Source organism: Erpetoichthys calabaricus, chromosome 9 (genome assembly GCF_900747795.2).
Source record: "Erpetoichthys calabaricus chromosome 9, fErpCal1.3, whole genome shotgun sequence".
NCBI lineage: Eukaryota > Metazoa > Chordata > Cladistia > Polypteriformes > Polypteridae > Erpetoichthys > Erpetoichthys calabaricus.
The window spans coordinates 194,876,893-194,903,595 of record NC_041402.2 but is presented as its reverse complement, the minus strand read 5'-3'; the positions used below and the strand labels follow the sequence as shown (position 1 = coordinate 194,903,595).

At 43.3% G+C, this 26,703-nt stretch overlaps 1 protein-coding gene across 2 annotated transcripts in view; it reads right to left on the bottom strand.

The window, feature by feature from the left end:
• Positions 1–109: 109 nt before the first annotated feature.
• alad (aminolevulinate dehydratase) overlaps positions 110–26,703 on the bottom strand; it is a 29,391-nt gene continuing 2,797 nt past the window's right edge. Inside the window, exons 1-12 of one of the 2 annotated variants that reach the window (XM_028808753.2) lie at positions 17,147–17,259; positions 15,596–15,748; positions 15,427–15,477; positions 9,847–9,943; positions 6,831–6,966; positions 2,281–2,364; positions 2,073–2,161; positions 1,924–1,979; positions 1,703–1,790; positions 1,494–1,580; positions 1,040–1,169; positions 110–968 (exon numbers count right to left, since the gene is read on the bottom strand). In XM_028808753.2, coding sequence (XP_028664586.1) covers positions 907–968; positions 1,040–1,169; positions 1,494–1,580; positions 1,703–1,790; positions 1,924–1,979; positions 2,073–2,161; positions 2,281–2,364; positions 6,831–6,966; positions 9,847–9,943; positions 15,427–15,477; positions 15,596–15,711 — 996 coding nt within the window. In that variant the 5' untranslated portion in view covers positions 15,712–15,748; positions 17,147–17,259 and the 3' untranslated portion in view covers positions 110–906. Of the gene's footprint in view, positions 969–1,039; positions 1,170–1,493; positions 1,581–1,702; positions 1,791–1,923; positions 1,980–2,072; positions 2,162–2,280; positions 2,365–6,830; positions 6,967–9,846; positions 9,944–15,426; positions 15,478–15,595; positions 15,749–17,146; positions 17,260–26,703 lie in introns of those variants that run through there. The other variant, XM_028808751.2, reaches the window with a different exon arrangement.

Here is a 26,703-nt window from a genome sequence, read left to right as displayed (position 1 = left end):
CAATTCTTACTCATGCTGCATTCTGAAACACAAGCAGGGACAATCGAAGCAGGTAAAGATGAACTCAGGAGTGTGACTTCAAACAAGTAAGACACCGCAGACTTTGCACCACCTTGTAGCAAAGTTTATTAGCATAGGAGGCAAAGACGCTGAACAGAGTATGCAACATTCAGTCACTGGGCCCAGCAAGAGGGTCCCCTGAATGACATCGTTAGGACATTGCAGTATGGCTTAGAAATAACAAAAGGGGACACAAGCAGCTAGGTGGCTGACTGGACCCCAAATGACATTTAAAGAAGAGGCCACTACATGACCTGAATAGACGTGAGAGTTAATACTGTTACAAGCACCGTGAGAAAAATACTGAAGAGCGGAGCAGGCGTCACTTTCATGTTAATGACAAATACGAATACGTGGCCACTGGTTAGGAAAATGAAAACTTTAACAGACTGCATGTCAAGGTATTGATCTGGGGTTGGGGGTTACAGGCTGTCTAACTAAGGCACATTGAAGACCACTGCACCCTTCTGCACTCCACCGTCAGAGAGAAGGAGAGTACAGCTGGGCACACTAGATAGTGCAATTCTCATCGGGGTCACACTGCCTTCCGGTCACAGAAACATCTTTGCTTGATGAATGTAGAAGATCGATGAACCAGAATCGATACGATTCGCAGTTAGCAATGACATTCAGGCATCAGCGAGGAGTTGAACAAAGTTAAGAAGCTAAAGTAATGTTAGGACTCTTAACCTACAAGGTTAGAAACACCTCAGCGTGGTCCTACTCTTGACCAGAACCATCCATATCCTCTTCTTTTCCGTTTGCTCTCGTTTACGATCTACAGCTACAGAAGTAAGGTGGCCCCCCTTAGCTGAATGGGCTCAATGAGGCATCTGGGTACACTCTTCACATGTCCTTCAGCCAGTCCAGAAGCTGAGGGACGTAGTATGTGATGATGATATCTGCCCCTAGGAGAAACACGAAGCATTTAGCCTCAAGGATGGCACCCACAGGGCAGCAGCACCGTGTGTGTTCTTACCTGCCCTCCTGAAAGCTGTCAACGCCTCCATCACAGCAGTGCGAAGGTCGAAGGCTCCTGCCTGGGCACCATGCCACAGCATTGCAAATTCTCCAGACACGTGGTACACGGCAAGGGGGTGTGTTGGATGCTGCAATGTGCAAAACAAAGGGAGCCAAACTAAAGGAAGGCCATTTGGTGCAACTGAACTTTGTCACACACTACAGCAGCGGTTCGCAAAATGTTGCCATATGTGGTGTAATTTCGCTATTCGTAGGGAAATTTTAAACTTGTAGCGGTGTATCGGCAGCAAAAAATATAGGATTAAATTTGATTAGGGTTTCAAAAAAACGATTAAAACTTATGAAAACTCGAGTCGCAAATACTTAAAGGTTGACAAACACTGCACTACAGCCCTGTTCCATCCCCATACTGGATAGTCCACTCCTACAATCACAAGGCAGTATGTGCTCACCTTGTCCTTAACCTCTCGGATTATGTCCAGGTAAGGCATTCCCGGCTTCACCATCAGCATGTCGGCCCCTTCCTGCACATCACGGTCCTAAGACAGCACAAGAAGATGGGCAAACAGGATTTCAATGGAGATAGTCCAGACTGGACTCGGCATGGCAGTGACTTGCCAAGACTCAGCCAGCACAGCCAATGTCAAATATTCCTCCTTACCACAGCTCGGATTGCCAGGCCACGGGCCCCAGGGGGCAGCTGGTAGCAGCGACGATCCCCAAATGCGGGCTTGGATTGGGCAGCATCTCTGGAATAAAATTTATAAATGTGGGGAAGTTAAGAGAAAGGTTAGGTTAGGAGCACACGCCGATACAGTGTATTGCCACACCCATCACGGAAGTTAAAAAACAAAAAGACAATTTTAACCAAACTGCGTATACCTGAAGGGTCCATAGAAGCAGGAGGCAAACTTTGCACTGTAGCTCATGACAGACACCTAGAAAGCAAAGACAACTCAGGCTTGGCATGACACAGAACTGAATCAATTTCCCCAAAGCCCCCAAACTATTAAACCAATAAATAACAATACCTTGTTTCCCAGGTTGTTAGACAGCAGCGCCTGCTTTATGGCGCCTACACGGCCATCCATCATATCAGAGGGAGCAATGATGTGGCAGCCTATTGGTTAAACAATACATCCAATTGATTTGGTGGTCTTCTACCCGAATAGCTTATCAAGGAAACCTCAACTGGAGGATGAAATTACCCACAATCCTCAGAGTGGCACCTCCACTCACCTGCTTCAGCATAAGACAGGGCGACCTCTGCCAGGCGCAGGCAACTTGCATCATTATCCAGAGTGCCGTCATCTCGAAGGATCCCTGAAACGAACACAGCAGGGGGAAGATAACGGACAGCAGATTAACAGAAGTGCCCTTGGGCGACAATCACTTACTGTTGGATCCCACCATCTACAGAGCAGCAGCCTCGGGCCTGGCCACGAGGGTCCAGTGATTACGACATAAAAATCATGCCTGCGGCCACCCTCCTCTTCTCTGTTCTGTTTTAGACGTGCAGCTTGTTTTTTTACAATGCCTGCCATTGTGACGCACACACTGTACTTACTGTCAGTTGACTCCGATTTATTCCAGTTAATTGTTTGTTACTCTTACCTGTCAGTTTTAATGCGCTTGAATCGTCTGCTGATGTATCTTATTTCATTTTGGTTTGTCTACTGCTATTCTTATGGACAGAAAATGATCCACGACTGGTCCATCCCTTCAGCTGGTCTGCAATGCAGGCTGATGGCTAATTATAGAGGAGTACAGAGTGCCTGCAAAAGGCCGTCTTCATTAAAACTGCAATGACCGCCGCCTTCCAGCTCATCTGCTGTTGTATTCATTCCAAAAATGTGACTTGAGACAACTGTGATGCCTGGGAGGCATTTCCAAGCACACACAATAGCGTTGAGAATGACAAACGCAGTATGCTTAACAAAAACGGTAACAGTAGCACAAAGACGGTACCAATCTGGAAAGAGCAGAATGAAAAATGGGCGGCAAGGTGCTGGCGCAGGGATTGTACTCCCACAGCGAGAACTACGCCTGGGCGGCGGAAACCATTGGTAACAATTTGGATATTATTAAGGGGACCTTACACATGTTTAGGCGTCTTTTGAAAATGCAGCATTTCATCAAATATTTTGGAACTGTTCAGTTCTGTGATTCCCAAACTTCATCCTGGGGACCCCCTGTGGCTGCAGGTTTTTGTTCCAACCAGCTTCTGTTTTTAATTGGACGCCTGGGCTAATTAAGTCAACTGTTATTTCCCAAGTTCTGTGTTTTGGGAACAATATATATCTACAGTATCTCACAAAAGTGAGTACACCCCTGACATTTTTGTAAATATTTGATTATATCTTTTCATGGGACAACACTTAAGATATGACACTTTGATACAATGTAACGTAGTCCGTGTACAGCATGTGTAACGGTTTAAATTTTTCTGTCCCCTCAAAATAACTCAACACACAGCCATTAATGTCTAAACCGTTGACAACAAAAGTGAGTACACCCCTAAGTGAAAAATGTCCAAATTGTGACCAATTAGCCATTTTCCCTCTCCGGTGTCAAGTGACTCGTTCGTGTTACAAGGTCTCAGGTGTGTTCAATTTGGTGTTCTCGCTCTCACACTCTCTCATACTGGTCACTGGAACTTCAACATGGCACCTCATGGCAAAGAACTCACGGAGGATCTGAAAACAAGAATTGTTGCTCTACATAAAGATGGCCTCGTCTATAAGAAGATTGCCAACACCCTGAAACTGAGCTGCAGCACGGTGCCCAAGACCATACAGCGGTTTAACAGGACAGGTTCCACTCAGAGCAGGGCTCGCCATGGTCCACTAAAGAAGTTGAGTGCACGTGCTCAGCGTCATATCCAGAGGTGTTCTTTTGAAAATCGACGTATGAGTGCTGCCAGCATTGCCTTAGAGGTTGAAGGGGTGGTGGGTCAGCCTGGCAGTCAGGGCCGGATTTTCCTATAGGCTAACTAGGCTTCAGCCTAGGGCCTCAAGATCAAGAGGGGCCTACATTCAAATTGTTAGCAAAATGTTATTATCTCTCATGTAATTTACAAACTTAAAAATGGAAGGTGAAAGGGCCTCATAAGTGGAATAGCCTAGGGCCTCTTTTCATATAAATCCAGCCCTGCTGGCAGTGCTCAGACCACACACCCGCCGCACACTGCATCAAATTGGTCTGCATGGCTGTCGTCCCAGAAGGAAGCCTCTTCTAAAGATGATGCACAAGAAAGCCCGCAAACAGTTTACTGACGACAAGCAGACTAAAGACATGAATTACTGGAACCGCGTGCTGTGGTCTGATGAGACCAAGATCAACTTATTTGGTTCAGATGGTGTCAAGCGTGTGGCGGCAACCAGGTGAGGAGTACAAAGACAAGTGTGTCTTGCCTACAGTCAAGCATGGTGCTGGAAGTGTCATGGTTTGGGGCTGCATGAATGCACTGGGCAGCTACAGTTCATTGAGGGCACCATGAATGCCAACATGTACTGTGACATACTGAAGCAGAGCATGATCCCCTCCCTTCGGAAACTGAACATGATAACGACCCCAAACACACCTCCAAGATGACCACTGCCTTGCTAAATAAACGGAGGGTAAAGGTGCTGGACTGGCCAAGCATGTCTCCAGACCTAAACCCTATGGAGCATCTGTGGGGTAGGTGGAGGAGTGCCAGGTCTCTAACATCCAGCAGCTCCGTGATGTCGTCATGGAGAAGTGGAAGAGGATTCCAGTGGCGACCTGTGAAGCTCGTGTGAACTCCATGCCCAAGAGAGTTAAGGCAGTGCTGGAAAATAATGGTGGCCACACATAATATTGACACTTTGGGCACAACTTGGACATTTCTCACTTAGGGGTGTACTCGCTTTTGTGAGATACTGTATATTAAAATGTACCAAGCTGTTGTATGGGAATAATGCATTTTTTTTTTAAAACAATATTTTCATCTTGATTTTCATTCTACTATTCCTGGTGTGCTAATTGTTTAAATTTAATCCATTATTTACTAATTAGTGGGTCTGACTCAAAAGTTGTTGTCTGTCTGGGTTAACAGATTTAGAGTGGGTTTTTTTTTATAATTTGCTTGAACATTCCGGTTGATTTTGCGACTTCTCTCATTGCGCCAAGTATCAGAGCTCGCTTGCAGAAGCGATATATTCGCACTAATCCGAGACAGAGGCTGTGGGCCAAGGAGAGGGGGAAGCATGACATCAGGAGTGGGGAGCCAGGCAGGGCCCTCCTCAATGTCCTGTGTCACTACTATGTGGGCAGAGCCACCGGGGACAGCTAGTGTCTTTATAAATGTAAATCTTATATATATATATATATATATATATATATATATATATATATATATATATATATATCTCTTCTGGTTCATCCTGCTTCCTCTTCAAAAGCGGTCCCGCCCACACGCAGCCGACACGGCATTTCTCGATTCCTATTCCTGCTCTTTCAAACCCGTCTCTACGCTGCCTGAGACCTCCCATACACCCCCACGCTGCTTTTCTCGATTCCTATTCCTCCTTTGGACTACCACGTTCCCTGCTCCTCTCTCATGACCCCATTGGTGTCCCGTCACCGCCCTATATCTAGCCTGACCGCATGACCTTTCAGTTCAGCCATGTGTGTGCCTGGGAGACTTTTCCGTATCCTGCTACAGGAAGGTACTCTGTCGACCATTGGCATTGGTTTTGCTCCTTTCTATTCGTTTCGCTCCTTCGTATTTTCGTTATACTGCGACTGTGACTCAATACTGAGCATCACAAACGACAATTCTCTACATATTAACAACAAAGTTCTTGATCTTATACAGGGTGACCTTCAAGAGTGTAGATACAGTAGTCAGTGACGATCCTAATGATCCCACAGGAGTTTTTACATTCCCTCACACCAACTGCCATGCCTCCCCATCTGAAGATGGGAGCTGTAATTATGCTCCTCCAAAATATTATGCCATCAAAAGGTCTTTGCAACGGAGCAAGACTCATCGTTACCCGAATACATACAAATATTATTGAGTGCAAACTGATCGCTATACAAAATTCTGAAACAATCTTCATTCCCAGAATCTCTCTCCTTCCTTCCGACACCAATCTCCTTTTAACATTTAAACGCACACAATTCCCACTCAGACTCGCCTTCTCCATGACTATCAACAAGTCCCAAGGACAAACGTTTGCAAAGATTTGCGTTAATCTACAACAACCAGTCTTCAGCCACGGTCAGTTCTACGTGGCTTTTTCTAGGGTTAGATCTTTCGACTCATTATCTGTTGTCTCCACCAAAACGTCTATTCACAACTCCGTCTTTCAAGAAGCATTTATTTCTTCTTGATTTCTGAATTCCTTTCTCACCGTTTTCTGTTCCTATTCTTACACCGCCGTATGCTATGGCGGGCGTCGGCTAGTGAATTATAAATTGCTTTGTAAGACACCTTGGATAATGGCATCCACTAAATAATCATATTTCACACATATATGGAAACATTAGCCGAGTCCTCAAAACCAGCCCTGCCATGTTCATCAGTGGGGTAAACACATCCTGACTAACATATTGATTCCTATAATAAACGTTTACTTAAGTAAATCATCCATGGGAGGCTCGGTCGTTCTGCCTTCCCATTTCCTTAGATTACAATTATAAATTTTAAAAAAAGATACAAGTATACTGACTGAAATGTGTCCTAAAGCAGACCAGTTCTTCCCACTACTTCCAAAACTTTGACCATAATTCAACCCCCCAAAAATAAAAGGTTGCCGTACCACAATGACCATGAGACGTATAGGGACAAAGGCACAAGTCACAGGCGATTAGTAATTGGGGAAACGAGGAGCGCAGTTTCTTGATTGCCTGGATCACCGGGGTGTTCTCTGAATTTGCTGCTGAGCCGTGGTCATCCTGGGAAAAGAAAAACAGACAATTGTGGTCTCAGGGCAAGGAGATCAGATAACAGAGCAGATGAGGAAAAAAACAAAGAAAATATTTTTACAGAACTATTGTGTTTTTCACCTTTCATACAATGACAGATACATTTTGCTGATCTGTAAATAATGTTATCCAGATTTTTATGGGCTATTTGCATTTCATGTTACAGTTGACTTACTGTCACCAACATCTGGGGTTCACATCTGTTTCATTAAACAAAGCCACAGAGGAGCACTCACAGATACAAAACACCGAGAATGCCAGTCCTATTGCCGCTTGGCACCTGCCTTCATATACATTTGTCCAACAGGGTGCTTCATCCCCTTGTCTGCTACAAAAGTGCCGAACGAAAACCATTGGCTCATACCATCCATCTCACTCTTATCAGCTCTCGCCTCCTTTCCATGAGTGTTTTGATTAAACTCTTCTCTTGAATCCCCACTTAAGGGACATTGGTAAGGGGCAGCATTAACACGTATCCATGTAGGGTTGAAGTAAAAAGCAAACATTGCTCCTCAAATATCATTTCAAGTAGGGAGGACAAAAAGCAGACATGTGACTAAGCCATTGAAGTGAGAGCATGAAGAAACTAAACCCACACAAGACAAGTCAATAATTGGACTGAACTCTATTTATAAATACATGTGAACTATGTTTTGTGATGGACTGGCACCCTGTCAAGGTGTTACTCCTGCCTAATGCCCATTACTTACTGGGATAGGCTCTGGTTTCTCTGCAACCCTGCTCTGAATAAGCCAGTACAGAAAAAATGGATAGTGGTATACTATTATTCATTTGCATGTGAACCAAACCATAGCTCTTACTAAATAATTAGGCTACAAAAATAATTTCAAATGTAAAGAGCTTTAGTTATAATGAAAGCCTGCATGAAAATGGCAAAGCTACAATATCTAGAGAAAATGAAGGAAGGCCAGTGCGTATACAGCAGGGGTGTCGAACTCCGGTCCTGGAGGGCCACAGCAGCTGCAGGTTTTCATTCTAACCCTTTTCTTAATCAGTGAGCAGTTTTCGCTGCTAATTATCTCCTTTTCCCGTTCATTTTAATAGCCCTGTTTTTAAGGATTCAGTCCTCTCAGTTGATTCTTTTGTTCATTAAATGGCAGCTAAACAGAAATGAGATGACCAGCTAAGTCAGAGCTTCAGACTCCAACCAGTTTCTTAATGAGAAGCCAATTCTTACTGTTTAATTAAAGTAGTTATTTAATTCCATGGCTTGTTGCAGCTCTCATTCTGCCACAGCAGACATTTCCAGAACTGTTTATTTTCTGTTTTTTCTAAGACCACCCTCACAATGTTGTGGGGACGTGAGAGATCAGCCTTACCGAGACCTTCACCTTTGTTTATTTTCAAATATTGTGTGATGGGCACATGTGAGCTGGTCATGTGGCAGCTCGTTTTGTGTCTCATTATTATTTGGCTACTTCTTCTTTTGGCTGCTCCCGTTTGGGTTTGTCACAGCACATCATTTTTTTTTTTTTCCATATCTCTCTGTCCTCATCATCTTGTTCTGTCACACCCATCACCTGCATGTCCTCTCTCACCACACTCATAAACCTTCTCTTAGGCCTTCCTATTTTCCTCTTCCCTGGCAGCTCTATCCTTAGCATTTTTCTCCCAATATACTTCAGCATCTCTCCTTATTTGGCTACTAATTAAGGGGACAAAAACAGTTCAGGGGTCTGAGTCAAGTAAATTAAAATGAAGGCAAAAGAAATTCATTAGCAACAAAAACAGGTCACCAATGAAGAGGATGGTCAGCTACATTACTTGTATGAAAATGTGCTATAAAAATAAATGTTGTTGTTGTTGTCAGAATGAAAACCTGTAGCCACTGCGACTCTCCAGGACTGGAGTTGGACACCCGTGGCATACAGTGTGTTCTATTTTCATTTTTCCAGAATCAGCCTTATTCAGTGTCTCTTAATTTCTTAATTTAAACAAAAGTAAAAGTGGTGTTATTGAGTCTGTGCTATTTACGTTCCCCTCCAAGAGAAAACTCAAGTGACTGGGGCTTCTTTAAAACACATTTAATTAATTCTGCAACTCTATTAAACTTAAATAAATGTATTTCTAGGAAATGAACAGCTACGAATGAACAGAAATGTCCAATGTAATCAGAGCTATTTAACAGCACTGTTAATAAGTTAACAGTTATACCGACTATTCTAGTGATTATTAATTGAAGTGAATTTTAACTTTAAATTTATACATCTAATTTTCTATGGTGTTTTGTGGTTTTTTTTTTTCGTATTACTACCGTTAACTGCAATTTCAACTTTTGAGATATAAAATTCAATTTCTCCCATCCCTCTGCCACATACAAACATCACCACAGATTGCTATGCACACATCACAGGATCATCTGAATAGAATAGAAGTGAAGGTGTCTGATATGGTTCGCATATTTGTAGCTAGAAATCCACAAATGGAGAAGAGGAGTCACATATTTTAAAACAGTTTTATGATCCTAAGCTTTCAGCAACCCACCAGGTGTCATCATCAGAGGAAAATGATTAGACATATAGAAATCAAAGGCAATAAGGGGGAGTGGGCTGGTGGGTGTAATAATAAAGTGGGGTTTGGAGGGAGTTGGTCATAACGTCTGATTTAATATGCAGATGTTTTTCTTTTTAAGCCTGCATATGATGGGTTCATGTCCAAGTGTCGGCTGATACCATTTACTTTTTATTCCCTTTGATCCCTGTATGTCTAATCCTCTGTTGATGACACCTGGTAGATTTTGTCAAAAGCTTAGGAATAAAAACTATTTTAAGATAAGTGACTCGCCTTTTCCCTTTGTGGACTAGCTATATATTTAAGTGGGTATAGTACCTTGGTCATTTGAGAAGGAACCCCAAACAGCAGCACACACTTGAGGCCTTTATCCACAAGGGGTTGCACCATCCCTTCCAGCTTGTTGACTCCATATCTGAAGAGAGAGAAGATTAAGCTTAAACAGCTCATTGGTCACAAGAAAAAAAACATGTCACGTGATGCACAGTGTGTTGGTGCCCTCATTCTGCCACAGCAGACATTCCAAACCTGTTGATTTTCATTTTTCGGACCTTAGCAGAACAACATTACTAACACCTTTGACTTTTTTTATTTTCAGATATTGTATGATGGACACTGGCTAGCTGGTCATGTGTTGGCTCGCAGCCAATTAAGGAGTCCGAGTCCTAAATTGTGAGTCAATTCAAACTATGGCAAAATAAGTCAATTAGCAGCACAAACTGGTCACTAATTAAGAAAATGTTTAGAATGAATACTAGGGTGCCAGTGAAAATCAAAGTTTTTATTTTCTCACTTCTTAGCCCCCAATTTTGATCCTCTAGTTACCATGATAAATTACACAAAGTTTTATGACAATCAAACAATATTTACTGATGGCACAAGAGATCAGAATGTTTCTATATTCACTATACAGAAACGTGCGCACTGATAGGACTCTTCTGTCCAGCTCTTCGGAGCTTTTCAGTTAAGAGTTTTTGTTGGTGCTGGAAACTGTTTGCAATGGTCTTTTACAACATGAGGTACGGTTTCTGTTCTTCTTGGTTTGTGATGGCCGAATTGAATGACTGAATCAGTGCCACCCCTCTCTCCGCTGAATCATTGACCACTTTCACGTGTTGGACATTGCACTGAGCTGAAATATATGCTTCATTACTGTCCCATGAATCAGGATTGTCTATGGAGGAAGTCCTGTGAAATCTCCACTCTGGACCATTTTCTTCTCAACAGTATGCAAATAATAAAAAAAAAAAAAAAAAAAAAAAAGATCGACTTAGCACTTGTCTGTTAGAAGGTAGCTTACGGCCAGTCATGGTCTCACAGAGGCCTCCTATAAGCCATACACGTGTCGTGATTGCCTTGACTTTTTATCTACAACTGATGTCATCTTGCTTAAATCCTTCACCTATACCTGTTATGCAAATATAACAGTGTTGAGTAATTAGGACTCAATATGTTTATAATTTTGAATAATCTTTGTAGCAATCTAAAGATGCAGATAGAAATAAGAATTAATCCCATCCAGTTTATAGGACTACGCTATGCAAACAGCCTAACAGCACCGTAACATTTTCGTCTTGTTGTCTCACAGTTCTTCTATTATCACTCGCAAGAAGTATGTATGCTTGTTACTGATAAAATACTGGATAAAATACTGGAATCACACAACTTATTAACCTTTAACTTTGGGAACTGTGAATGCAATCTGTCTGTATGAGCATATAAAAAATACCCGGTTTTTAATTTATTGCATTATTTTACGTTTCTTACACAAGTGTCACAGCAACAAAAGTAAACACTAGGCATAGAAAAACAATACACATTTATTTTAAAAGCCCAGTTATGCTGAATATTCCAAGTACAACACCTGTCAATAAGCATAATAGTTACACGAAAAGGGGATTTTATAATAAATACTGATGACTTCACAGGCATTGTGCCACCAGTAAATGTTGATACACTGCCTGGCCAAAAAAAAAAAAGTCGCCACCAAAAAAAAAAGGTCACGCACTCTAATATTTCGTTGGACCGCCTTTAGCTTTGATTACGGCACGCATTCGCTGTGGCATTGTTTTGATAAGCTTCTGCAATGTCACAAGATTTAGTTCCATCCAGTGTTGCATTAATTTTTCACCAAGATCTTGCATTGATGATGGTAGAGTCTGATGATGGGTGCATCACTTCATCTGCCTCTCTTCTTACCCTGATGCGCCCATCACTCTGGAACAGGGTAAATCTGAACTCATCAGACCACATGACCTTCTTCCATTGCTCCAGAGTCCAATCTTTATGCTCCCTAGCAAATTGAAGCCTTTTTTTCCGGTTTGCCTCACTGATTAGTGGTTTTCTTACGGCTACACAGCTGTTCAGACCCAATCCCTTGAGTTCCCTTCGCATTGTGCGTGTGGAAATGCTCTTACTTTCACTATTAAACATAGACCCGAGTTCTACTGTTGTTTTTCTTCGATTTGATTTCACCGAATGTTTAAGTGATCACCGATCACGATCATTCAGGATTTTTTTCCGGCCACATTTCTTCCTCGAAGAGCATGGGTCCCCACTATCCTTCCAGTTTTTAAATAATGCGTTGGACAGTTCTTAACCCAATTTTAGTAGTTTCTGCAATCTCCTTAGATGTTTTCTCTGCTTGATGCATGCCAATGATTTGACCCTTTTCAAACAAACTAACATCTTTTCCACGACCACGAGATGTCTTTCGACATGGCTCTTTAAGAAATGAGAAGCAACTCATTGCACCAGTTGGGTTAAATAACTTGTTGCCAGCTGAAAGATAATTGCCCATGTGGTAATTATCCAACAAGAGGCTCGTACCTATTTGCTTAGTTAAATCCAGGTGGTGACTTTTTTTTTGGCCAGGCAGTGTATATCTATCTCAATTTTTTTCATGTATCATTTTTATGAAAAGGAACCGGGTGCTCCGGTTTCTTCCCACAGTCCAAAGACATGCAGGTTAGGTGGATTGGCGATTCTAAATTGGCCCTAGTGTGTGCTTGGTGTATGGGTGTGTTTGTGTGTGTCCTGCGGTGGGTTGGCACCCTGCCCAGGATTGGTTCCTGCCTTGTGCCCTGTGTTGGCTGGGATTGGCTCCAGCAGACCCCCGTGACCCTGTGTTCGGATTCAGTGGGTTGGAAAATGGATGGATGGATGGATGGACGGAACATTTTTACAAGGTAAGACTTCACAAAATACAGTTGTGCTTGAAAGTTTGTGAACCCTTTACAATTTTCTATATTTCTGCATAAATATGACCTAAAACATCATCAGATTTTCACTCAAGTCCTAAAAGTAGATAAAGAGAAACCAGTTAAACAAATGAGACAAAAATATTATACTTGGTCATTTATTTATTGAGGAAAATGATTGAATATTACATATTTGTGAGTGGCAAAAGTATGTGAACCTTTGCTTTCAGTATCTGGTGTGACCCCCCATTGCAGCAATAACTGCAGCTAAATGTTTCTGGTAACTGTTGATCAGTCCTGCACACCAGTTTGGAGGAATTTTCACCCATTCCTCCGTACAGAACAGCTTCAACTCTGGGATGTTGGTGGGTTTCCTCACATTAACTGCTGACTTCAGGTCCTTCCACAACATTTCGATTGGTTTAAGGTCAGGACTTTGACTTGGCCATTCCAAAACATTAACTTTATTCTTCTTTAGCCATTCTTTGGTAGAACGACTAATTTGCTTAGGGTCGTTGTCTTGCTACGTGACTCACCTTCTCTTGAGATTCAGTTCATGGACAGATGTCCTGACATTTTCCTTTAGAATTCTCGGATATAATTCAGAATTCATTGTTCCATCAATGAAGGCAAGCCGTCCTTGCCCAGATGCAGCAAATCAGGCCCAGATCATGATACTACCACCACCATATTTCACAGATGGGATAAGGTTCTTATGCTGGAATTCAGTGTTTTCCTTTCTCCAAACATAACGCTTTTCATTTAAACCAAAAAGTTCTATTTTGGTCTCATCCGTCCACAAAACATTCTTCCAATAGCCTTCTGGTTTGTCCACATGATCTTTAGCAAACTGCAGACGAGCAGCAATGTTTGTTTTGGAGAGCAGTGGCTTTCTCCTTGCAACCCTGCCATGCACACCATTGTTGTTCAGTGTTCTCCTGATGGTGGACTCATGAACGTGAACATTAGCCAATGTGAGAGAGGCCTTCAGTTGCTTAGAAGTTACCCTGGGGTCCTTTGTGACCTCTCCGACTATTACACGCCTCGCTCTTAGAGTGATCTTTGTTGGTTGACCACTCCTGGGGAGGGTAACAATGGTCTTGAATTTCCTCCATTTGTACACAATCTGTCTGACTGTGGATTGGTGGAGTTCAAACTCTTTAGAGATGGTTTTGTAGCCTTTCCCAGCCTGATGAGCATCAACAACTCTTTTTTCAGAGGTCCTCAGAAATCTCCTTTGTTCGTGCCATGATACACTTCCACAGACATGTGTTATGAAGAGTAGACTTTGATAGATCCCCGTTCTTTAAATAACACAGGGTGCCCACTCACACCTGATTGTCATCCCATTGATTGAAAACACCGGACTCGAATTTCACCTTCAAACTAACTGCTAATCCTGGAGGTTCACACACTTTTGCCACTCACAAATATGTAATATTCGATCATTTTCCTCAATAAATAAATGACCAAGTATAATATTTTTGTCTCATTTGTTTAACTGGTTTCTCTTTATCTACCTTTTAGGACTTGAGTGAAAATCTGATGATGTTTTAGGTCATATTTATGCAGAAATATAGAAAATTCTAAAGGGTTCACAAACTTTCAAGCACAACTGTAGATACATCACTTTTTCGCATATTGTTCGTTGGCACCCTAATGAATACCTGCTAACAATGTTGGACACCCCTGTCCAAAATGAACAAAAGTAACTGTATATGTACAAGCTCTACAATTAATGAATAACTAATTTTCATAACTAAACAAAAGTTGGTGTAGGTGAAGCTCACAAGCGGAGCATCTAGGTGACTTCTTAACAGGCACCCTTTGTATCAGATTAGATAACATAACCTCAGCAAGACTGCCAATCTTTAGTAGATTACACTTCTAGCATACCTAAACCAGGCCAATTTAGAGATGCCCTACTGCATTAACTAATAAATTTGGTATTCCAGTTCACCTGTCCCACAAAAACCAAAAAGTCTTAGGATAAACAACATACAAACTTTGTTTTTTTTTTTTTCTTCCAAGTTAAATAATTTCAAACAGATATGACCCAAAGTGGAGTCTGAAATTTAAAGAACAACCAACCATGCTGCCTCCACAAGTATTCTTAGCAACTAAACATTTCAGTTTTGATGTGGTTTGAGCTTTCATAAGGCCAAAAAGGGGGAGTTCTGGGACAAACAGCAAGCAGATATTTGTCTGATCCTGAAAACAAGCTAAATATTCAGAGCAGGCTACCCACGGTACAGGCTGACCCCAGAAAAACCAATCCACACTAGGCTCACTTCAGACTAAGAACAGATCCTCTTCAAAGTAACGAAAAACAAGTCAGTGAAGGTGAAGCTCACAAGCAGACCAACTAGGTGACTTCTTAACATTGCACCCTTTGTATCAGATTAGACTACACAAAACATTACATAATCTTTTCGGCAGTTAATACAAATGCACTTTGTTTAATTTAAGACATTAGTGGATTAAGCTTAGGGCCACTGAATAAGACAGAGCCATCTTGTGTGATATGACATCCAGCTCATAACTGACTCGGTCACTAAAGTCATTGTCTGGCGGGGCTACTCCCAGCCTGAAAACTCTTATCACAATCAAGCACGTCAGTATCGGAGTCTATCAGCTACATCCACAAAGCACCCTCCCGACCCCCAAAGTGATGAAATGACCCTTTTAAAGCTCCCACCTGGCTTGCCCCGGGAGGCTGGCAATAGGCTCAACACCATCTGCTATGTCCCTGAAAGATTAAAGAGAAACATTAATTCATTCCCTTTTAACAACACTGAAATTCAGTTATCTTGACTTAAAAACAAAAAACGGAAAAGCCAATATGTTGAAAAGCAAGCAGGACTCACGTGATGAAGATGGGATATATCAGGCTGTCAGGGCTGAATGAGGTGTTACATGTCTGCCAAGCACGCAGCGTGGGGTGGAAATAGCCGCTGTGAAGGACTGATGCCGCTTGCTGCATTATAGAGGGGTGTGAGGTCACAAAGTTTTATAGAAACCTGAAAAGTAAGAAGCGAAAAGGGAAAAAAGAGACTGAATGTGCATAGGCCACCCTAATGTGGGGTATTCACAAGAAATGCTTTACTTCATAAGGCAGATGTACATATTAAACCAGAATAGTGGTTTCAGATGTTTGAAATATTAAAATGTGTGCTTCACTCTGAATGTTTCAAATCTAAACATTCTCGGCGGTAATAGAAATGTGTCACTTTTCACCCTCTGATAGGTCCTTAATAAAGGGTCAAAAAGAGCGGAGTGGTGGCTCTGAGACTAGGGATCTACACTGGCAATCGGAAGGTTGCCGGTTCGAATCCCGTAAATGCCAATAGGGACTCTGTTCTGTTGGGCCCTTAAGCAAGGCCCTTAACCTGCAATTGCTGATAGCTTTGAGTAGTGAGAAAAGTGCTATATAAATGCAAAGATTTATTATTTTTATTATTAAAAATCAGAAATAACATCATATTCATAATCACTGACCCTGATAGAGAATAAAATGATATCCCACAGGCTTATGTTTGACTTTCTGGGAGTAGTTCTTAGAGGGCAAGGACCGCTAATAAAGAATTATATATTCAAAATATTCACCTTAATTGTGATCAGCTACCTCAAAATAGCATAAAAGGACACACCATGTGCCTATATTATTGATACCAATTTTTTTGGAAGTTCCTTGAAAAGGATATTGTCCCCTGAACACAGAACTTGGGAAATATCAGTTCACTTAAGTAGCCCAGGATTTCCAATTAAAAACAGAAGCTGGCTGGAACAAAAACCTGCAACCACAGGGGGTCCCCAGGACCGAGTTTGGGAAAGACCGCTCTATCCAAACGTTAATCTTGAAATTCTTCAGTTATTAATATATTTCATTCCTAACAGTCTTTAATAACAACATGTTAGTTTGCATGGTCTGTTTGTTCCTTGCTATAAAGTTTTTAATGGCCCTTGCCATGACTGGCGTTATATCTGAGGTGAGATTCAGTGACCAGAGTACCAGGTGAAGACCCACTTTTTAGTTTCGTGGTAATCTTGATTTTTCAACCTAAAGTGCTCAAACAGCTCCCATCTGTCCCGTCACCCGAGCGATCTCGGGGCCGACACCCACCCGATATAGCCGCCCCCCTCACTTGTAAGGGGGTTCCCACACACATCTGCGATATAGCGTCATGCGGGTCCACCAGCCGCTCGCAGCTTCTTGGATAGCGACGGTAATGTTGAGTTCAGAAGGGATGTAAAATTAACACCGCAAAGGAGAAACTGGCATGTCGATGCAATAGGCGGGCAGCTTAAGGTACCCACAATGAAACTTTAAATTTGATACTACGCGGCAAGGAAAATGGAAAAAAAAACTAAAAAAAAAAACTGCCCAAACCGCCCGCGGCTCACGCGATCCTACTCACCGTGCTTTGGTCTTCGCAGAGTAGCGACTGATTCGAGTGACCGGCGGCCAAGCTTCGAGTTCGTGGGGTGGTCACGTGTGCGCATGCGCAAGAGGGCGCGCATTCAGTCGCCATCTTGGCTCAACTCAAGGAGCACAGTTCCCGCCCAAGTTCGTACGCCGGCGGCTCAGAGTGCGTTCAACCGAAGAGCGTGCGCTTGGCAGAATGGGGCGTCCTCTCATTGGCCGCCTGAGGGTGATGAGAAACCAGAGCCGTAATGGCGTACGCGTCACTCGAGACGGAGCACAGGACCCCGACTTTAAGAAGCGCTCGTTTGGAACTTCAAACTGCGTCTGTAGAAAGTGTTAAGGACTGCGATTTGTAGATTTCAAATGTGAGTGGTGTTTAAAAAACTTCTTATATTAATAACAGGTGACCTTGATTAGTCCAAAAACTCGTCTTACATTCCTAAGTGGGCGTGTACAGGAAAGAGACCCCCGGCCTTCTAGGAGTGCAGTGGACTACTGACCCCGACACGCAGATCGGGTAGCGACACTGCCCACCACCCTGTTGTAGTTCAAGGGCGTGCCTGGCTCCGGATGTGATTTCAGGGATGGCCTGGGATTGAAGCCTGAAGACGGCTCCTTGCCAGGTAGCGATGTGTGTTAATAATGTCCCTCGGATTTTACATTTTAACAGAACGGTTTGATGATAAATTACAATGGAATAGTTACTCATATAACTAGATTTATTAATAAAAATACAGAGAAAAGCCAAGCAAAATGACACCTTTTATTGGCTAACTAAAAAGATTACAATATGCAAGCTTTCGAGGCAACTCAGGCCCCTTCTTCAGGCAAAGGTGTCTGAGTTGCCTCGAAAGCTTGCATATTGTAATCTTTTTAGTTAGCCAATAAAAGGTGTCATTTTGCTTGGCTTTTCTCTACATTCATAATGACTAACACGGTACAACACCCTAGTACTACTTAATAAAAATACAAAAGATTTTAAAATTAACGAGAGGAACAACCAGTCATCATTTGGGAGCAAATGTAGTCATTCATTTACAGGTACAGTACATTGATCCATGATGAGATCAATGCTGTCAGGCATATGGATCAGCATCTGAACTATAGTTAACGAAATTAGCGGTGACGCAATCATCTGCGGGCAGCATGGTTATGAAGTGGTAGTGCTGCTGCCTCGCAGTAAGGAGACCTGGGTTCGCTTCCCAGGTCCTCCCTGCGTGGAGTTTGCATGTTTTCCTCCCACAGTCCAAAGACATGCAAGTTAGGTGCATTGGCAGTCCTAAATTGTCCCTGGTGTGTGCTTGGTGTGTGTGTGTGCCCTGCGGTGGGCTGGCGCCCAGCCCGAGGATTTGTTTCTGCCTTGCGCCTAGTGTTGGCTGGGATTGGCTCCAGCAGACCCCTGTGACCCTGTGTTAGGATGTAACGGGTTGGAGAATGACTGACAATAAACAGCCATGAGTATACAGTGCCGTGATTTCTTTTATTATCACTTATCCATAGTTCTTAATTGTTTCTGGTGTACAAACAATTTTTTTAGTATAATGCAAAATACAAATTCAGTCTTTTGTAATCACAATAAACAGTTTTTAAATAATTATTTCATTTATTGAGGAGAAAAAAGTTCACTAACAGCCAGATCACCCATGTGAAAAAGTAATTGCCCTCTTAGTAACATAATTAAGCAATGAATCAGATTGAAATAACGGGTTAAAGGCGACCAAGCATGGCTGCCAGCCCTACTCAATATAAACATCACATCATTAGAACCTTTCCAGCAATGTGAATTTGGCTAAAAGGTCCCCACAAGTAGCACTCCATGCTTCGATCGAAAACAAATTCCAGAATAGCTGAGGAGGAAATTTACCGGAATACTGTGTATCAGGCGGGAGCAGGTCGAGGAGACCCTGGAGAGTTGGAGGTTTGCTGTAGAGAGGAGAGGAATGAAGGTCAGTAGGACCACCAGGACAGAATACATGTGTGTGAATGAGAGGGAGGTCAGTGGAATGGTGAGGATGCAGGGAGTAGAGTTGGCGAAGGTGGGTGAGTTTAAATACTTGGGATCAACAGTACAGAGTAATGGGGATTTTGGAAGAGAGGTGAAGAAGAGAGTGTAGGCAAGGTGGAATGGGTAGAGAAGAGTGTCAGGAGTGATTGGTGACAGACGGGTATCAGCAAGAGTGAAAGGGAAGGTCTACAGGATGGTGGTGAGACCAGCTGTGTTATATGGGCAGGAGACGGTGGCACAGAGCTGGAGGTGGTAGAGTTAAAGATGCTAAGGTTTGCATTGGGTGTGACGAGGATGGACAGGATTAGAAATGAGGACATTAGAGGGTCAGCTCAGGTGGGACGGTTGGGAGACAAAGTCAGAGAGGCGAGATGGCGTTGGTTTGGACATGTGCAGAGGAGAGATGCTGGGTATACTGGGAAAAGGATGTTAAGGATAGAGCTGCCAGGTAAGAGGAAAAGAGAAAGGCCTAAGAGAAGGTTTATGGATGTGGTGAGGGAGGACATGCAGGTGATGGGTGTAGGCAAGGTGGAATGGGTGGAGAAGAGTGTCAGGAGTGATTGGTGACAGACGGGTATCAGCAAGAGTGAAAGGGAAGGTCTACAGGACGGTGGTGAGAGACGGAGCAAGATGACGAAGACAGGAAGATATGTAAGAAAATGATCTTCTGTGGCAACCCCTAACAGGAGCAGCCAAAAGAAGAAGAAGACTGGGTATCAGGCGGGAAGGGGCTACAAAGCAATCTCTAAAACCCTGAGGCTCCAGTGAACCACCGTCCACAAACAGAGAAAACCCAGCACAGAGGTAAATCTGCGCAGGAGTGAATAACCTAGCAAAATGACTCCAAGAGTGCATAGAGAACTCGCAGAAGAACCCAGATGAACATCTGAGGAACTGAAGGCCTCTCTCAGCTCATGTCAGCAATCATGATTCCATTGTTAGAAAGACACGGCACAAAAATGGTATCCATGGGAGAGATGCAAGACGAAAACCACTACTAAACAAGAGGAACATGAAGACTCATCTAACATTTGCCAAAAAATACACCTTGATTACTCTCCTGAACATAGTTTGCTGTGGACGGATGAGTCAAAAGTGAAACTTTTTTGAAGACTTGGGTCCTGTTGCACCTGCAGGACAACGAACCAAAGCACGAGAGTAAGTCATTTTGTTTTGTTCTCAGCCATTCAGATGTTGAAGGTTTTGGAGTGACCTAGTCAAAGTTCTGACTGGAACCCCTTTGAGATGTCATGGTGGGACCTTAAATGGGCAACTCATAGTCGAAAACCCTCCAAGGTGGATGGATTAAAACAATTTTGTAGAGAAGAGTGGGGCAAAATTTCTCCACAACGATGCCTTCCTGTTGCTTGGAAGTGTTTGATTGAAGTTACTGCAGATAATGACGGCACAACAACTTTTTAAATGTAGGGAGCAATTACTGTTTGGTGAACTTTTTTCCTTCAATAAATGAAAGATCATGTGTTCACTCAGGTTATCTTTTGTATTATAATAAATTTGTTTGGAAATCGGAGACAATTAAGTGTTAAGAATAAGCAAAACTAGAAAAAATCAGGAAAGAGGTAATTACGTTTTCACGCCACTGTATGTACAGGAGGTTCGCTTCTCGGGTCTTCCCTGCGTGGAGTTTGCATGTTCTCCCCGTGTCTGCCTGGGTTTCCTCCCACAGGCCAAAGACGTGCAGGTTAGGTGCATTGGCGATTCTAAATTGGCCCTAGTGTGTGCTTGGTGTGTGGGTGTGTGTGCCCTGCGGTGGGCTGGCGCCCTGCCCAGGTTTTGTTTCCTGCCTAATGGCTCCAGCAGACCCCCGTGACCCTGTAGTTAGGATATGGCGGGTTGGATAATGGATGAATGGGTGGACAGGAACTCTATGTACATCACCTGTTTCAGCAATGCAGGTGGAAACTGGAGAAATGCCAGTGGATTGAAGACGCCTATTTCAGGATGTTTCATACTGGGTAAGACTGGCAGGACTAAAAAGTGCTGGCAGACGGATGGGAGCACCGATATTAAAGAATTGGTAGGATATGAAGGTAGGGTTAAATAAGCTGTAAAACAATTAAAGGTAACAGGAGAAGCGTGGAGTAGAATTTATTCCACTCTGTTTTTTTTCCCTAATCCTATAGTTGATCTCTCCACAGTGGGAATAAGCAAGATGGATAATTACAGAGAATGTTGAAGAACGAGTTTTGAAAAACATATTGCGTCACATTGGTATGACTGGGTATAGATTTACACAGATGGTCCAAACTTTCCAGAACTGGGGAAGGTGGGAGTCACAGTATACAATCCTCAGGTCAATGTAAGAAGCATCATGAAGAGATGCTCAGATCATTTATCAGTCTTGTCAGTGTAAATAATGGCTGTAATCTTCACATTAGTTTGGGTAGAGGCAGTATGACCATACAATGTGATCATTTGCTCAGACTGAATGGGTGCTTTATTATCAGCCCAACTACAGGAAAGTAAATCAAGATCTGATGTGATCATGGAAATCCTCCACATGTTATGGGTTCTCTGCAGCCGAGGTATTACAGTTGAATTTCTGTGGGGTTCGTTCGATGGATGTAGTTGTAGTGGGAAATGAAATGTATGATAAGACTGTCTAGGAAAGTCCAATTAAAACAGATATACAGTAAGATAGATATCACAGTGTCACTGAAATAAAAGCCTGTTCTAAAGGAAACTGGGAAATGATGACAAGAGACGTTGGAATTGAGAAATATAGCCAGGCATTTATTCCAATTTCAGAATTCAGTTTATGGGAATATCTTCACAAAGAAGCCCAGAAGGGATGGTATTGTTGTAAACAGGTTATGAATATGTAACTGTGGGTTAAATGGCAATCTAGAAGTAATTGGGAAAATAGTAGGTGGGAAGTGTAAAGAAAGTTTCACTGCAGAATGTGTCTCACATGTTTTATAGCAACGTCAAATCTATGAAATAGAGAGAGCCTGGCTGAAAAGACAATTAATGTCTCCGGGTATCCGTGACCTAAGCTGAAAAAATACACTAGGGAGGTCTAATAGAAGAGATGAGATATACTGTATGACAAAAGGATTAACATTTTTAAAACCATCAGGAATATATAAAACACTATAGGGTGGTCCAGATCTAACTATGCAACTTTTAATGCAATGCAATAATTGCATAATTAGATCTGGACCACCCTGTATAGGGATATTAACGACTTCAGTACAGAAGATGGCAGTAATGCACCACAGTGTGTAAAATCCGCCAATGAAAAGAAGAAGAAAGTGAGTTTAAATTTAGAAAGGTGAGCCGAGTGAGCAGCGGATCAAAGGACACGAAGGCTAGAAAGAGACGTGTGGGGAAAATTGAGTCGTTTGCTATAATGCTGGGAAAACAATCCCACTTCCCACATTCCTGTACTCAAGAATGTTGTTATCCTAAGTAAATCAAGTACAGGTTTATTGTTTTATGTATACAGTACCATGAAACTCTTAACTCGCATGGCTCAACAGAATGGTGACTATGATACAATAACAATAAACACATTGGTTCGCTTCCTGGTTCCTCCCTGTGTGGATAGCGCTTTGAGTACTGAGAAAAGTGTTATATAAATGTAATGAATTATTATTATTATTATTATTTGGTGCACACTTTGTAACAATGAGACGACCCCCAAAACAGGAGTGAATGGTTTAACAGGTGGAGGCCACTGACATTTTTCCCTCCTCATCTGTTTTGTAACTAGTTTTGCATTTGGCTACGCTCAGTGTCACTACTGGTAGCATGAGGCCATACCTGGACCCTACAGAGCTGGCACAGTAGTCCAACTTCTCCAGGATGGCACATCAATACCACATGCTATTGCCAGAAGGTTTGCTGTGTCTCCCAGCACAGTCTCAAGGGCATGGAGGAGATTCCAGGAGACAGGCAGTCACTCGAGGAGAGCTGGACAGGGGAGGCCGTAGATGGTCCTTAACCCATCAGCAGGATTTTGGGCAAGGAGGAACAGGATGAGCACTGGCAGAGCCTACAAAATGACCTCCAGCAGGCCACTGGTGTGAATGTCTCTGAGCAAACAATCAGAAACAGACTTCATGAAGGGGGCCTGAGGGCCCGAAAATGTCCTCTAGTGGGCACCGTGGAGCTCGATTGGCATTTGCCATAGAATACCAGAATTGGCGCCCTGTGCTTTTCACAGATGAGAGCAGGTTCACCTTGAGCACATGTGACAGATGTGAAAGGGTCTGGAGAAGCCGTAGAGAATGTTATGCTGCCTGTAACATCGTTCAGCATGAGCGGTTTGGTGGGGGGTCAATGATGGTATATCTGGGGAGGCATATCCATGGAGGGACACACAGACGTGTACAGGCTAGACAACGGCACCCTGACTGCCATTAGGTATCGGGATGGAATCCTTGGGCTCATTGTCAGACCCTATGGTGGTTCCTCCTGGTGCACGACAATGCCCGGCCTCATGTGGCGAGAGGATGAAGGAACTGATACCATTGACTGCCCCTAACCATACCCCCCCCCCCCCAAAAGCTCAATCACCTGTCCTCAATCCAATAGAACACCTCTGGGTGGGACATTATATTTGGGTCCATCTTACGCCTCAGAGCCTGTCCAGGAGCTCAGTGATGCCCTGGTCCAGATCTGGGAGATCAACCAGGACACCATCCGTTGTCTCATTAGGACGTTGTCAGGCATGGGGTGGTGCATACAAACTACCGAGTACGATTTGGAGTTGCTGCAATGAAATTCGGCCTGCCGGCCCCATCATTTTTTCCCTTTGATTTTTGGGGTGTCCCCCTGCTGGTTGATCCTTTTCATTTCCATCCTTTCATTCCTCACACATCACCATACCAGTCCATAGCAGTAAAGAAAGCCAGCAGGAGTTTTTTTCCCCCATTGAGATCTGATGTGTTTTCAAAGTGTTCCTATAATTTTTTGGAGCAGTGTGTTTATGCGTACAAACAGTATGTATACACATATATTTACGCAAGAACACATGCAGGGTTTATTTTTACTACTGGCTATTGAGTAACTTTATAATCTGTCGATTCAAAAAAGTGTCCCTAAATCAACTGGTGTGGGTGCCGTTGGTCTCGTACTGTTTGCCAGAAGTAGGGAATGAGAACAGTTCCTACCCAAGATGGTGGCGATCTTTACTAATCCTGTTAGCCTTTCTAGGGTGCTGTGTGTTATTCAGTGGATTCAGAAAGCTTTCAGATCCCTTCACTTTTTACACATTTTGTTACACTGCAGCCTTTTGTTAGACTCGTTTACATTTTTTCTCTCTCTCATTAAGCAACACTCGATACCCCAGAATGACAACGTGAAAACAGGATTTTAGGAATTTTTACAAAGTTATGAGAACTATAAAACTGAAATATCCCATTGACACGAGTATTCTGACACAGTACCTTTGGCAGCAATTGCAGCTTTGAGTCTTAACACCCCTTGACTTGGGGATTTCTCGCTGTTCTTCTCTGTCAGGCCATCGGTGGACCACTGTTTCCAGGTCTCTCCAGAGATGTTCAATTGGGCTCAAGTCCAGGCTGTGGCTGGGACACTCGAGAACATTCTCCGAGTTATCCCTAAGGCACATCTCTGTTTTGTGGTTGCTTTGTCCTGTTGGAAAGTAAACCTTCGGCCCAGTCTGAGGTCCAGAGCACTCAGCAGCAGGTTTCCACTGAGCACTCACTTCCGCTTTCCCTCAACCCCAAACTAGTCTCCCAGACCCTGCCCCTGAAAATCAACCACACAGCTTGCTGCTGTTTTCACCACGCCTCACCACTGGAGTGGTACTGCACAAGTGATTACAGGTGCCTGGTGTCCTCCAGATGTGATCTTAATCTTGGTTTCACCAGACCAGAGAATGTTGTTTCTCAGTCCAAGAGTTCTTTTGGTGTCTTTGTGCAAACTTCAGGTGGGCTTTCATGTGTTGTTTGATGACCACTCTGCTAGAATGCCCAGATGTTAGTGGAGTGTTGCAGTAGTGCTTGTTCTTCTGGACGGTTCTCCTATCTCCATTCAAGTTCTTTGGAGCTCAGCCAGACTGGCCATTGGGTTCTTGGTCACCTCTCTTACTAATTAGATGAGATTAGATAAATTTTATTAATTCCAAGGGCAAATTCAGAAACCCCCAAAGATTGCTCAGTTTGGCTGGGCAGCTGTTTCTAGGAAGAGTCATGGCCGCTCTAGACTTGTTCAATTTAAGGCTTATGGAGGCCACTGTGGTCTTGGGAACCGTCAGTGCTGCAGCCTCTCCAGATCTGTGCCTCGACACAATCCTGTGTCTATGCTCTGCAGGCAATTCCTGTAACTTCATGGTTTGGTTTTTGCTCAACTGTGGAATCTTCTCTGGGTAAGTGTGTCCCTTTCACGTGCAGTCAATGGAATTGACCACAAGTGGACTTCAAACAAGGTATAGAAACATCGAAACCATGAGGCACAGAATGGGATGTGCCTGAGCCAGTGTAAAGACTCTGAATATTTCTCCTTCTTTCTTACCGTTTATCCTACATTGGTGCAGGGTCCATCTTCTGCACATCGATCTCCACTTCTTTCGATTGAGGGCGACATTGGCGAGTCACATGTCTTAAGTCGATCCAGCCACTGCTTTCTGGGTTGTCCATGGGACTGATGACTGACTGGGCTGAGCCGGAGGGCCATCTTGGCCACCGACTTCTTGCTGCTGCGCATGACGTGGCCATATCGGTGCATGTGATTTTTCTCAAGTATCGGTGCCACACCCATTATTCTTCTCACATCTTCATTTGTGATGTGTTAGAGTCGTGTGAGACTGAGTGCCCAACAGATCATGTGTATCTCCATGACGTGCGAGGATTGCTTGTGCTTGGTGGTGGCCGGCCAGCATTCGGATCCGTAGAGGGCAACTGGGCATACGATGCTCTTGTAGACCTTGGCCTACAGGTGGACAGGTATCTTGTGGTCACAGAGGACTCCAGTGACCTGTCTCCACTTCAGCCAGGCCACATTGACATGAGCACGGGCGTTGGACAGGGTCTCACCATCGGCACAGACGAGGGAGCCGAGGTATTTGAACTTTCAAACTCTGTTGAGGTCCTGGCCATCGATTTGAATGGTTCCATCCATCTGCGTTCCACACTCCATGTACTCCGTCTTCTTGACATTCAGCCACAGCCTGGCAGCCCACTACTGCATTTGCTCTTGGAGACTCTGGCATTCCTCCTTGGCCAAGATGACGTCATACTTGTATCAGTGTGATATTCTGGGGTACTGAATGTTGTTTGATGGGGAAAAAAATCCATTTAAAACAATTTTAGCACAAGGCTGCGCCATAACAAAGTGTCTATAAAGTGCAGGAGTCACAATACTTTCTGAAGTCGCTGTGTAGACATGCACACAAGAATATGTGCAGTATGTGTTATTATGACTGAAACTGTCCCTGAAGCAACTGCTGTGAATGCCATGCATCCTTCTCTGTTTGCCAGAAGGAAGGAGTGAGAAAAGTTACTGTGCCACCTGACCGGGATCTTTAGTGATCCTGTTAGTCTTTCCATGGCAGT